We start from the raw sequence: 13,844 nt of genomic DNA on the forward strand, positions 1-13,844 counted from the left end.
AAATTGAAAATGAATATTAGATTCATATAGTCTTGAAATATATTCCACGATAAATTTTCAATATTTTTTTCATGATAAAATTAAATTTTTTAAGTATTATATTACACATGTCAAATACATTTTCGTCAAGGAAAAAAAATTTTAAATATTGTAGGAATCGAAAAAAAAAAAAAGGAAGATGAATCCATAATTCTTTTTCTCGATGATTATGCTTATTTAAATGAGCATAAAATTTCTAATTCTGTAATTCTGTATAATATTTATCACATTTTTTGATCGTCTTCGTCTTCATCACTTATGTTATCCAATGCATAGCAAAGCTGTAATTAAATATATTTAAAAAAATTAAACTAAATTAATTAATAAAATTTATAGAATTAAGATACCTCATCCAAATCGGGTCGTTTAAGTATTTCTTCTAATCCTGATAACTTTTCTAAATAATTTGGTATATTACACGCATCCAAAACAAAAGATAAACCCCGATTTTTATATTCAATAATAATAGGCACAGAGCAGGCCGTACAAGATGTAAATCTATGAGTAATCGTCAGTTGGGTATCATAATTCCATAGAGATCCGCGTATAGTATGTGGTACACATCCTAATAAACCAACCAATTTTGCGTCATTTGAATTGATATTATCTCTGCTATTTCCCACTAATGCCTCTGCTTCAACACTGTTAAATATAAAACAATAAATCATCAAGCGTTAATGATAAAGCAATTGTATAAATTCTTTTATTCTTATATACTATATGTATAAATATAATATAGTATATAAAGTGTAATATCTAATTAAATTTAAATTTACTTCTTACCCTTCAGGGTGTTGCAATAGAGCTATCAATAATTCTACTGCCATTCCTGCAGCTATTTGTGATAAACCTGGCCTACTAACTGTGCATTGTTGATCCAATGTTCTGTCAGTTTGTGACTATAAAATAACAGCTTTCATTAAAAAATAAAATTCGTATAAATCCTTTAGATTTAAGTTCATAAACTTACATTTCCCGGTTGTGTTACGTCGTTGCAAAAATAACAACCAAGATCCATACCACGAGGATTTTTAACTTCCAAGTCTGGAGAAATTTGATTATTAAAATTTCGAGTACCATGTCTCTGTACAGTATAAGAATCAAAACCCAAGGCTGCATTGATAGTAATCTTGTTTTTAGCAGCGCAAAGAACCGTAGGTAACCATCTAGCTTCCCGAGAATCCAATAGAAGAAAGACAACATCGCTTATTTCAATAAGTTCCTCTAATTTTTTCAAAGATTGCTTTGTAGATTCCAGCATGCTTTGACCAACAACGTGTCCGGGCATTGGAATATGTAAAACTATACCTTCTGTATTCTATATTATTAATAAAATTAATATAATGAAGTTTCATATAAAAAAAAATTATTTATAATACTCACTATGCTCGGTCGGATATTTAGCAGGGCATCTTTGGCTGCATGAGCTTTATATTTATGCTTTATAGCATCCTGATGATTGTACAAACTTTGACGTACAGTATTACTATGAGATACATGAGAGCTATCGACGAAAATTATGTTGTTTACTCCCCAACCTAAGAGAACTCTTGCTACAGAACAACCCAAAGTTCCAGCGCCCAACAGAAGACATTTAAGATTACAGATCTTTTCTAGATCTAGATTAGGAACAAGACGCCATTTCATTAGTTTTAGGTTTAAATTAATAGCTTTGTCTGATAACCTAATAAAAAATAAAAATATTAATGAAATAATAATAGGTAATTGGTAAATATTTGTATTTAAGTTATTTTTAAATAATTACTTAGTTGGATCCATAGTATCAGATAAATCAGCTATAGTGGGACCTAATTTATCATTTGAATTGCTCTCCCAACCCACTAGATGACTCAGAAACAGATTATCTCTTATGTTTTTATAATTTTTATATTCTTTAGTTTTTAGTTTAAAAACGAGACTTTTCTGTGCCTTGTTTCCTCGTATGGATATAAATTTAATAATTTTTGAAAAATAATGTGTAGGACAATACCAACATAAAAGACATAATAGATTACGTAAAGGCCAGCCTGGATTGGAACTTGTACATGGATCATAAAATGCAAAATAAATTTCAATGTAATCCTAAAAAATAATAAATAATAAGTAAATAATAAATATATTAAAATATTTTTATTTTAAAATTTATCTTACTTGTGATTGTTTTTCATTATTTATGCTGATAGCATTTATTCCTGTTGCTAGGTCAACAATGCATATTTTATTTTCTTTTGATATTAGTACTGTGAAATAATTTTTTGTTCTACAGTCTAAATGTAAAAAATCATTACATAAATTTTCAACATGTTTCTCTGAGAATTCTTCTGTGATCGATTTTGGAATTTCTTCATAATACATTTCTGGTAATTTTAAGGGAGTAGGATGTGCAACCCAGTAATAAAATCTGTATTTTTTTAAATCTGAATAAGCTAATACTAAAAATAATGATAATTTCCATGGATTTTGTAATATTGTTCCATCTTGAATACTATTTATAATATCTTTTCCCATAGAATCAATAAATTGTTCAGGATTAATTTGACGAAATGCTTCAAAAGTATTTGTATTAATCATATGTCCAAAACAAATAACAGATGATTTATTATTTATTGTTTCCAAGTCTCTAAAAATTACCTATATAGAATTAACTCTGACATATATATCTATTATTTAAAATAAACCAATTAAAGCAATTACATATATATGTTTTAGATATAAACTTACTCATTGAACGATGTGAAATCCAACACCAATGGATTAAAATTATCTTCATTCAATGATTGAAGACTATAACTTCCCCATAAATTGATACTTTTCTCATCCAATTTAAACTTGTCAATCTTCAATTCTACAAATTTTGCCCAAAATGTACAATCTGTAGTAGATCTGAGTTTTGTAAATTTTACAAATTCCGACATTTTTAATTTCTGAAAATGATTTAATCATATAATAATGTAATATTCATGTATTTAATAAAAATATAACACCGAAATGATAACAATAATAACAGTTATAAAATAATTATTAAACGTATTTGTTTATTTCAGACTAACATAGATTTTACTATAATTATTAATAATTGAATTAGTAATACATGAAGAAAAAATTCATAGAATCAAAGAAAAAATATAGTTTGTTTTGCTTTAGATAATGAATTTGCGAAATTTTCTTTACGCATGCGCGTCTTTTGTACAATGTAATGAATTATACTTCTTTTAAAAATCAAGCAATAAGATTTTTATGTACTATAATTTTCTCTAGATTTTTTATCTATAAAAAATAATAATACATTTTTTTTATAATTATTATTACAAAACAATCTCAAATTTCTATTAATTTAATCTCGAATAATTAATACAATATAAAAAGCATTATATAATTTCAAAAACTATAAATTGAAAAATTTTTCAATTAAATAATAAAAATAAAAATTATATAGACTATTTTTAATTTATATTTATATATATTTAATTTCATCATTATTACTAAATAGAAGATTTAATTTAGCCTAAATTTACATAATTAATATCATAATAAAGTTTTCTCTTAATTTTTTAATTATTTAAATAATTAATATTAATGAAAATAACAATTATTAAAATATAAAAATATTGTTGGTACGGTACTGTTGATGACGTCACAAAGACAGTATGGCCGGACAGCATCGGCTGTCTGCATTGTAACGTACGAAAACGCTTTTTGGGGGTTCGACGGGATATTTTAAAGGAAATATGTCAGATTACTTAAGATCCGCTTTAGGATACTTGAACGGAGCCACGAATACTAATGAATACGTCGGACAAATATTGGAAATCAACAATGTGAAATTACGCGTGACTAAGCTACTCGCCGAGGGTGAGTCTGTCAACCCTTCTATCATCTCATTACTAAACAATTTTATTTTAATTAAAATATTTCTGCGTTATGATCGTTTCTAATTATCAAATAAAATTATTTTTTTATGTAATTCAGATGATATAAAAGATGGTTGACATTGTGCCAACAGTGTGAATTACTTTTCTTTTGACATGTGTCAAATTTGTTTTGACATTCAGCTATATAATACGAATATGACCGAACTTTATGATCTATATTAGTGTTAAAGAAAAATAATTAATTATCTAAATGCATTTAAATATCTATATTTATAGATATTGTTTTTTGAAAATTTAATATATAATTCATTATTTAAATATTACATAATTTATTATAATATATATTTTCAATTTAAAAGTTTTATTCTTATTAAAGAAATTTTAATTCATTCAAATATTGATATTTAAAAGATATCAATGAAATAATAAAATTTCAGTAAAAAATTCATTAAATATTTGTATAATATTAAAAATTATATTTATTTTCAAGTTATTTATTATAATTAATATTAAAATACTTGTATCAACAGGTGGTTGGGCTTTAGTATTTGCTGTTGAAGATATAAAAACAGGAAAAGAATATGCACTTAAGGTGAATCATTTATTTACATTTATATTATTTTAAAAAATTAAAAAAAAAGTCATTCTAATATGGACTTATATTTTCAGAGACTCATAGCAATTGATGAAGATACTAATAAAATTATTATACAAGAAATAGAAACTTTAAAAAGATTATCTGGTCATCCAAACATAATCCAGTATCTTTATGCTCAGCGTTTGGATCGCGAAGATCGTAAAGGATATGAGTATTTATTAGTAACAGAATTATGCCCTGGAGGTACAGTAGCGGATACACTTAGAAATTTATCTACAAACACTCTGACTCTTGCTCAGATTTGTAAAATAGCCTATCAAGCTACAAGAGCTGTGCATCATATGCATAGTCAACAACCTGAACCACTAGTACACAGAGACATAAAATTAGAGAATTTTCTTATTGGAAGTGATGGTCTGATTAAACTTTGCGATTTCGGAAGTACTTCCAATCAGCAAATTTTACCTAATCCTTCTTGGAATGCTCAAAAACGAGCTACTTTAGAGGATCAAATGGCAAAATATACTACACCAATGTATCGAGCTCCAGAAATGATGGATACATGGAACAATGAGCCTATTGGTCCTCCAGTTGATTGCTGGGCGCTTGGCTGTATAATATACTCCTTAATAACACTCAGGCATCCATTTCCTGAAGGTATAAAATTTATATTATGTTAATAATGGAACCAATTCTTATCTAGTTTCATTTTATTTGTAGGTAACAAACTTGCAATAGTCAATGGGAAGTATGCTCCACTTCCACCTAATCCTCGTTTAATTTGTCTTCACGACATAGTAAAAGGATGCCTGGAGGTATCTCCTGTACAAAGATTGACTACATCAATGATTCTGGAGCGTTTAGCGGCGATAGCTGAGTCGAACAATTTTGATCCCAGAGAACCCCCAAAAGTGGAAGTCCCAATGAAAACCCCACCGCCTCCTAGACCTGCTCAACCACCCAGTACACCTACTCCACCACCGAGACCATCTCCTCCAACAAATGTACCTCTTTCAAAACCTGTCTCAATGACTCAGACTGTTGCCAAGGTCCCCGTAGCTCAAACAACAGGCCTATTTAGCTCATTGAAAGGCGGTGCTGGTAATATTTTGCGAAACCTAAAAGATACTTCAAGCAAAATGATGTACTCTATGCAACAAAGCATGGCCAGAACTGAATTAGATGCCAGTTACTTAACGTCGCGTATATTAATTATGCCCTATCCGGCAGATGGAATAGAATCTGCTTACAGAGCTAATCACATAGAGGATGTAAGAGTATTTTTACAAGCTCGACATCCTCCACCAGCTCGTATACAATTATATAATTTATCTCGGGGACGACCAAATATGTCTAGACTTCCTGGTAGACATATTGACTGTTCTTTTGCCTATGCTTCCTCGGATTCTAATGCTCCGTTATTATCAGCCTTATATCAGATATGTCAAGATATTTATCGGTACTTGAATGCCGATTTTAATCACATTGTAGTATTATATTGCAATGTAAGTATAGAGTATATAAAATATTTGAAATTGAAAAATTACAAAATTATTGTAGTGAAATCATTATAAAATATAATAAAAAAGAAAAATTTTTATTTCTACATCAAACAATGAAACTTTAACAAAAATACAAAATTTATATTTTTTATTTTATTTCATTTATTTATTTTATTTTATTTTTATTTTTAAAGAATGTGTGTATGCGTGCATGTTAAATTAGTATAATTTATATTAATTAAAAAATATAATATATTTTTCTTTTTTTAGGATGGGTACACAACCAGTGCCACAATTGCCTGTACCTTGTTAATTTATGCTAAAGCGTTTAATACTCCTAAGGAGGCAATAGCGATGTTCACAACCAGGCGACAATCTCCTCAGTTGCAGCCTTCGGAATTACGTAGTATTAATTATATGAGTTTGCTGAGTGCCGGTGTACAACCTCATACTAAGCCTTTAATTCTTCGTTCTTTAATAATTAAACCAGTTCCATTATTTACTAGGGCAAAAGATGGTTGTAGACCTTATATTGATATTTATAGCAATGGAGCTTTAGTATTCTCTACTAAACGACCAGAATATGAAGATATAAAATTGTTTGGAATGATGAAAGGAAAGGTTTCATTAGCACTTGGTAATGCTACAGTTAGAGGAGATGTTACTCTAGTTATATTTCATGCAAGGCAGCAATTGGGACGTATGATTGGAATTAAAATTGCTTCTGTTCACTTTCATACGGGTTACATACCACATACTGAATCTGAATTGATATTCAAGAAAAAGGATTTAGATGACGCACCTGAAATTGGTGGAAATTTCAGTGTTATTTTAAATATCGCGATGTCTGAAGAGAATTCGAAAATGGCTAGAGTTCCAGCTCCTTGGGAAGCAGAATTACATTCTGAAATAGAACCAGATCCATTATTTGGATCTACTTTAGAAATGGAGGAGACTTTAGAAAGTTTTAGAACTGTTAAACCAGAAGAAGTAAGTTATATGGTTTTAAAAATAATTTAATATTTCAGTTATATATTTTAATTATTTTAATTTTAAAATAATAGAGTCAAAAGGAAACTATAGTTCCATCACCAGTTGAAACACAAAACAATGTTAGTGTACAAGAAGTACCTCAACAATCCGTAGAAAATATAGAGAAAGAAGAAGAAATCAAGTTACAAGAAGCTGATTTGTTAAACTTAGGAATGCCAGGCACCAGTACCATAAACAATACTCCACAAATTGCAGCGAATCCAGGATTAGATATCTTTTCTAATTCTAGTCAAAAAGAAAGTGATCTCTTAGGAGGATTCGGTAATTTTATTCAACAAGAAACGAAAAATACTGTACCCACTATTACTAATCCCGTTCAGAATGACCTACTTTTTGGTCACGATCAGCCTATTAATAGGAATGATAATAGTAACAATAATTTGAGCGATTTGTTCTTCAATCAAAATCAATCTATTACAAAACAAAATCTTGAAGATTTATTTGATCCACTTGGTAAAAGCACTGTAAACAATCTGTTAGGAAACACTAAATCGAGTAATGCAAAACCTCCATCTGAAGAAAACTTTCCAAGAAATTCGAGCGTTCCGAATTTTACAGCTCAAAACAAAGATCCCTTTACAAATCTTGCCAGCTCTTTGGGAGCTGGACTAACTTCTAGCTGGAATGGAACACCAAAAAATTCTAATACTCCACAATCAACTAGTCCTGCTCCTGCTAGCACGCCAATCCATTCGAGTCCTAATACGCACAGAAATACAATTAACGAGACCAATACTTCTGATAATACTGCCTCAGGCAATAAAACGAATAAATCAAGTGGAGATGCTTTTGAAGATCTATTAGGTAGTCAAGGATATAATTTCTTTAGTTCGCGGAAGGCAGAAAAAGACAGTCCAAAGACAATAAATCAAATGAGGAAAATGGAAGCAGCCAAGACTATGGATCCAGATAGATTGAAGATAGCTGAATGGACAGAAGGGAAAAAGGGTAATTTAAGGGCTCTTCTTTGTTCATTACATACAGTTTTGTGGCCTGAAGCTGATAGATGGCAACGATGTGAAATGCATCAATTAGTTACTACGGCAGATGTGAAGAAAGCTTATAGAAAAGCTTGTTTAGCTGTACATCCAGATAAGGTATTATTTAAAATCTGAAATTACTAAATAAGAAATTAATGTAAATATATATTGTAAAAATATATATCTGACTTTAATATTTTTTTTTATATTTTTTCTAGCAAGCAGGAACGGCTAACGAGAATATTGCAAAATTAATTTTCATGGAACTAAATAATGCATGGAGCACATTTGAAAACGATGCGTCACAACAAAATTTATTTAGTTAATTACTTTGATATGACTGTAATACGCTTGTTATGTCCACGAGTTAAGGTAGTTCCTAGCAAAAAGAGAGAGACCCGAGAATTATTAATTATTATTATTAATTGTAAGATATCTCTCTATGTTACATTCCGGCTAATGTTATCTTAGCTGTAGTGAAAAAAAAAAAGTAAGAATTTTAATGAATGCAAATTTTCGAGTACTGCATTTGAATGGCAACGTGTGTATATGCATCTCTTTATGATATAAAAAAGCCTTGTAAAATTACTTAAAAAAAGTAAACTCTATTAAGTGTAACTGCGGCATAACGTATATATGTATATAAAGTAAAATGTAAATTAAGGAAGATTCCAAATATATAAAAATATTTTCCGGTCGATTATATTATTGTTTTCGATACTAACCCAATACCCATTATTATATAAGAATTCTTTAATATTTAACAAATTTAAATATTTAATTTTAAAAATCATAATTTGTAATAAAAAATTTATTACATTCTATAATAAAAAAATTTTAAATATTTTAAAATAATTAGTTGTTACTAATAAAAGACAATGTTATGATTTCTATATTTTTTAAAAGGAAATTACAAAATAAAAAAAAAAGAATCCTATTTTTCAATAGTTGGAAAAATATATATGCTTATATATATGCCCTATACAAGTAACTTATGTGAAATTTAAGGAAGGATTTTTACTATTCAGTAAATTCTATATAACTATTATTATATTTCATCATCATAATTCAACTATATTATTTTAATTTGAAAATAAATAATGTCATTATCATATTATTAAATATCATAATGTATCAATACATCACATATATATATAAGTTTCTTTTAAAAATTATTATTTTGATTTGAGAATAAATAATGTCATTATTGTATTAAATATCATAATGTATCAATACATCACATATATATATATGTTTCTTTTAAAAATTGAAAATTTCTTGAAAACAAAATATAAATATTAATGTAAATAAGTTAAGAAAGAATAAGTTAAGAAAAATATATTCTTTTTCTTTAAGTTTATAACAAAATATTTATCACTATATTATATATATTATCACTATATTATAATTAATATAATATAATATATAATATAATATATTATAATTAATATAATAATTAATATAATTAATATACTTATATTATATTATTAATTATATACATTATATAATTATAATATAATATAATTATTATACTAATTATGTTACTATATTATATTAAAAACTAATGAAATCTAATTTATAAATTTTTACCAATTAAATTAAACTTTAAAAAAAATTGTAATTTGGAGATATCAAAATTTAATGATTTTTATTCTGTTAAAATTCCATATCTTATAACTTTAGGAAATAATATTAAAAAATTAGTAATAATATTAAATTAAATTAATTAATTAATTAATTAATAATTTAATTAATAATTATATTAATAATAATATAATTAATAATTAATAATAATTTAATTAATAAATTAAATTAATATTAAAATAATATTAAATAATATTAAAAAAGTTATAGATATTATACATTATATAAAATAATTGTAAAAAATCATGAAAATATTTTTACGGCAGTAATTTGTTAGCGTACAATATGTATTCTTCTTTATAACATACCTTATTTTTTTATTATGTTTATTATTATTGAAAACTCATTTAAAACACATACAAATAAATATATTGTTTAAAAAAAAACATTTTCCTATTTTATCTACTAAATTTATAAACGTTAACTTAATTTTCTAAACATAATTATAAACTAATATATATATATATATATATATATATATATATTAACCGTATTCGTAATTTTTTATATTTTACTTCACTATATTTTCTCTGATAACGTTTATTAAATTTATGAAATTATATAAAATGAAAAAACACAAATATAATCTAACTAAATTTTAAAAATCATATTAAATGATTCTTAAATAACACAATACAATTCACAAAAATTACCAATCGTAGTGAACAGTTTCAAAAATAAAGTCCAAACCAATACTTATGTGTTCGATCATTAAAATAAAATAATCAAAAATTAAACGCAATTATACGTATTATTTCACAATTAAATTTCTACTTATTATATGTTTATTTCATTTTTTATTTCAGAATTTAGACATTATTTTATTATTTTATTATCTTGGCAAGATTGAATTATTTACGATTATAGTGACATATAAATATTATTATTATTTTTCAATCATTTCTTTTTACGTCGTTTATTCAGTGTTTGCCGCCTAAAGTTTTGTCGTACAAGAACACAAAATTAATTACAAGAATAGATAATATAATGCACATTATTCAGAATAACCGTTCTTAATAGTTTTTTAATAATATGTTAAAGTAGATGTTATACAGCAAGTGTTGAAAAAATATATATATGCACAAGAACAAACACTGATGCATTGACGATTTATTTTGGATAAAGATAAAATTATCAATGCGCAGAATTTCAATACGTGCGAATTTTACATTTATAAATCAATATTAAGATTGTAATCGTTATATCATTATTCATTTAATTTTTGCATTATTAAACATTGTCAGTAATTTATTCAATAAATAGAACTTTATAATAAATAACGCGAATTATGATTATTTAGCTGCATCTTTTCCTTTTCTTAATGTATTCTATGCATCGAAGATACTATCAAAATTATTAATTTTTGCGTAATTCATATATTTCTCTGTTCTACCAACGATCTTTTTGATATTTTCAGTAAGTATAATTAATACTTTGTTGATAAAATGTCATTTATGAGTAAAGCTTATTTATAAAAATTTTTATGATAAATTTTTTATTGATAAATTCGATTTTTTCATAAGTTACTTTAATGGATGATGAATATTGTATAAAAAAAGAAATTAAAGACAATTTTCATTCCAAGAATCATGAATCTAGTTCTTCATTCATGATTGAAGATGAAGTTCTAAATGCTATAGAAAATCATGAAGATCTTGGAAACATGACTTTTTATATGGCTAATTATATCAAAGATGCTATGAAAATGATGTTCATTATGCGTAGTCATCATATGTTTACTGATGTTATATTAGAAATAGAATCAGAGTTATTCCATGCACATAAAATAATTTTAGCTGCTGCTAGTCCATATTTTAAGGTAATTCTTTTTAAAAATTCAAAATGTGTATCAAACAAATACAAAATTACATTGGATTATTGGTCATATTTTAGACAATATTTACAGGAGATTTAAAAACATCTCAAATATCTAAAATAAAACTTCAAGGTGTCAATTCAACAACCATGGCGTGCTTAATATATTTCATGTATACTGGCAAAATAAGAATTACAGAGATTACAGTGTGTTCTCTTTTATCAGCAGCTACAATGTTTCAGGTATGCAAAAATATTAAATAATAAAATCTTAATAAAAAAAAATTATTTGATAATATTTATTATATTTGCCATCATTTATTATATAGATTAGTAATGTCATAGACGCGTGTTGTGTATTTTTAAAAAAACAATTACACCCCACAACTAATATTGGATTTACTAATTTTGCCGAACAATACAATTACTTGAATATATGTCAAAAAGTAAGTGTAAAGGAAGAAGTATCTCAACAATCAGCAAAAAATGTAAAGGAGAAAACCAAAAATAATTCCAAACTACAAGAAACTGATTTGTTGAACTTAGAAATACCAAATAGTAATAGTATAAATAGTATTGCAAATTCGGAATTAAATAATTTTTCTAATCAGAAAGAAAATAATCTCTTGGGAGAATGTAATAATTTTTTTCAGCAAGAAACAAAAAATACTGTACCTATCATTACTGATCCTATTCAAAATAATTTAATTTTTTACGATCAACCTATTACTAGAAATGATGATGGTAATAATAATTTGAATGATTTATTTTTGAATGAAAATCAAACTACTACAAAGCAAAATCTCGAAGATTTATTTGATCCACTTGGTAAAAAATCTGTGAATAATCTATTAGAAAATGTGCAAAATACTAAATCGAATAAAAAGTCTTCATTTGAGGAAAATTTTCCAAGAAATTCGAACGTTCAAAACAAGAATCTCTTTGTAAATCTTGTCAATTCTTTGGGAACTACTGAACTAACCTCTATCTGGAATGGAACAGCAAAAAACAATAATATTCCATCAGCTACTTCTGCTTCTGCTAGTATACCAATTCATTCGAATTCTAATACACATAGAATTAATGATATTACTGCCTCGGACAGTAAAACTAACAAATCAAATGAAGATGTTTTCAAAGATCTATTAAATAGTCAAGGATACAATTTCTTTAATTCACGAAAGACTGAAAAAGACAATCCAAAAACAATAAATCAAATGAGAAAAATAGAAGCAGCCAAGATTATAGATCCGGATAGATTAAAAATTGTTGAATGGACAGAAGGAAAAAAAGGTAATTTGAGAGCTCTTCTTTCTTCATTACATATGGTTTTATGGTCAGAAGGTAATAGATGGCAGCGATGCGAAATGCATCAATTAGTCACTACTGCAGATGTAAAGAAAGCTTATAGAAAAGCTTGTTTGGCTGTGCATCCAGATAAGGTATTGTTAAAAAATTTAGAATTATAAAATAAAAAATTAATATAGATTATACATTCGATTTTAATATTTTTGTATTATTTTTTGTAGCAAGCAGGAACAGCTAATGAAAATATTGCAAAATTAATTTTTATGGAACTGAACAATGCATGGAGTATATTCAAAAACGATGCGTTGCAACAAAATTTATTTTAATTATTCATTATTTTTTTAAATTTATTATTTCGATTCATATAATTAAGTGTAAAAAATTTCTTTGTCTTATATTCGACTAATTTTATCTTAGCTGTTAGTGAAAAAAAAAAAAAATCAATAAAAATCTAATTCGAAGAAATTTAGCGATTGCAAATCGAAATTATATTTGAATGGTTCCATGCATCTTTTTATAATATAAAAAAAAATTTTGTAAGTGAATTGTGTTAAGTGCAGCATAACATATATATGTATATAAGATAAAATGTAATTTATGAAAGATAATGTTTCAAACATATTTTTCGTCCGATTTTCCTATTAATTCAATACCCAATGTTATCAAGATTTTTCTTTCATATTTAAAAAATTTAAATTTTAAAAATCATAATTTGTAACATTTTATAATAAAGATAATCATTATTTATTCAAAAATGTTATTTGTTATTTTCCTTAAATAAAAGAACAATATCGTAATTTTCTGAAAAAAAATTAAAAAATTAAAAAAAAAAAAATTCGATTTTATTTTTCAATATCTTATAATTTAAGGAGAAATGGATATGATATACATACATATAGTGTATGTGTGCGAGAAGATAGTATGTGTATCATAGGGGTGAAATTTAAAGGGAGGGGCTGCTCGAAAATGGCTGTTATGCACGGGGTAGGACGTTTAGAAAAGGGCAAGTGACGGTTCATCCCTGTCTTCCACA

General features: G+C 26.1%; 3 protein-coding genes across 5 annotated transcripts; 2 read left to right on the forward strand and 1 right to left on the reverse strand.

Moving 5' to 3' along the window:
- Nucleotides 1–25: 25 nt before the first annotated feature.
- LOC122717223 (ubiquitin-like modifier-activating enzyme atg7) lies at nucleotides 26–3,790 on the reverse strand. Of its 3 annotated transcripts, none has more exons than XM_043941074.1 (9): nucleotides 3,663–3,790; nucleotides 2,761–2,963; nucleotides 2,191–2,659; nucleotides 1,805–2,121; nucleotides 1,423–1,723; nucleotides 1,010–1,357; nucleotides 823–938; nucleotides 387–681; nucleotides 26–320 (listed from the first exon to the last, which is right to left on the reverse strand). In XM_043941074.1, exons 1-9 carry the CDS (start codon nucleotides 3,699–3,701, stop codon nucleotides 264–266), a joined length of 2,145 nt encoding a protein of 714 aa, XP_043797009.1. In that variant the 5' UTR covers nucleotides 3,702–3,790; the 3' UTR covers nucleotides 26–263. The 3 variants fall into 3 exon arrangements, with proteins under 3 accessions (XP_043797009.1, XP_043797010.1, XP_043797011.1); XM_043941075.1 differs by lacking the exon at nucleotides 3,663–3,790 and adding an exon at nucleotides 3,090–3,197; XM_043941076.1 differs by lacking the exon at nucleotides 3,663–3,790 and having other exon boundaries at nucleotides 2,191–2,670; nucleotides 2,761–2,896.
- Nucleotides 3,679–8,747, forward strand: LOC122717222 (cyclin-G-associated kinase). Its single transcript, XM_043941073.1, has 7 exons — nucleotides 3,679–3,891; nucleotides 4,442–4,503; nucleotides 4,581–5,166; nucleotides 5,230–6,014; nucleotides 6,282–7,001; nucleotides 7,076–8,161; nucleotides 8,263–8,747. Exons 1-7 carry the CDS (start codon nucleotides 3,768–3,770, stop codon nucleotides 8,368–8,370), a joined length of 3,471 nt encoding a protein of 1,156 aa, XP_043797008.1. The 5' UTR covers nucleotides 3,679–3,767; the 3' UTR covers nucleotides 8,371–8,747.
- Nucleotides 8,748–10,477: 1,730 nt separating this feature from the next.
- Nucleotides 10,478–13,465, forward strand: LOC122717226 (putative uncharacterized protein DDB_G0282133). Its single transcript, XM_043941078.1, has 5 exons — nucleotides 10,478–11,104; nucleotides 11,212–11,507; nucleotides 11,582–11,746; nucleotides 11,833–12,945; nucleotides 13,033–13,465. The coding sequence occupies exons 2-5, from the start codon at nucleotides 11,220–11,222 to the stop codon at nucleotides 13,135–13,137; spliced, it is 1,671 nt and encodes a 556-aa protein (XP_043797013.1). The 5' UTR covers nucleotides 10,478–11,104; nucleotides 11,212–11,219; the 3' UTR covers nucleotides 13,138–13,465.
- The last annotated feature ends 379 nt before the right edge of the window (nucleotides 13,466–13,844 follow it).

The sequence above is a fragment of the Apis laboriosa genome, unplaced genomic scaffold (assembly GCF_014066325.1).
Source record: "Apis laboriosa isolate Shangri-la unplaced genomic scaffold, ASM1406632v1 scaffold4_cov146, whole genome shotgun sequence".
NCBI classification, from domain to species: domain Eukaryota; kingdom Metazoa; phylum Arthropoda; class Insecta; order Hymenoptera; family Apidae; genus Apis; species Apis laboriosa.

Coding starts and splice junctions, on each gene's coding strand:
- LOC122717222 (XM_043941073.1), top strand. CDS start 3,768: ATGTCAGATTACTTAAGATCCGCTTTAGGATACTTGAACGGAGCCACG. Junction 6,015..6,281: donor TTGTAGTATTATATTGCAAT/GTAAGTATAGAG, acceptor TTCTTTTTTTAG/GATGGGTACACAACCAGTGC. Junction 7,002..7,075: donor GAACTGTTAAACCAGAAGAA/GTAAGTTATATG, acceptor TTAAAATAATAG/AGTCAAAAGGAAACTATAGT.
- LOC122717226 (XM_043941078.1), top strand. CDS start 11,220: ATGGATGATGAATATTGTATAAAAAAAGAAATTAAAGACAATTTTCAT. Junction 11,747..11,832: donor CAGCAGCTACAATGTTTCAG/GTATGCAAAAAT, acceptor TTTATTATATAG/ATTAGTAATGTCATAGACGC. Junction 12,946..13,032: donor TGGCTGTGCATCCAGATAAG/GTATTGTTAAAA, acceptor TATTTTTTGTAG/CAAGCAGGAACAGCTAATGA.
- LOC122717223 (XM_043941074.1), bottom strand. CDS start 3,701: ATGCTGTCCGGCCATACTGTCTTTGTGACGTCATCAACA. Junction 1,358..1,422: donor TAAATATCCGACCGAGCATA/GTGAGTATTATA, acceptor TTAATAATATAG/AATACAGAAGGTATAGTTTT. Junction 939..1,009: donor ACGTAACACAACCGGGAAAT/GTAAGTTTATGA, acceptor GTTATTTTATAG/TCACAAACTGACAGAACATT.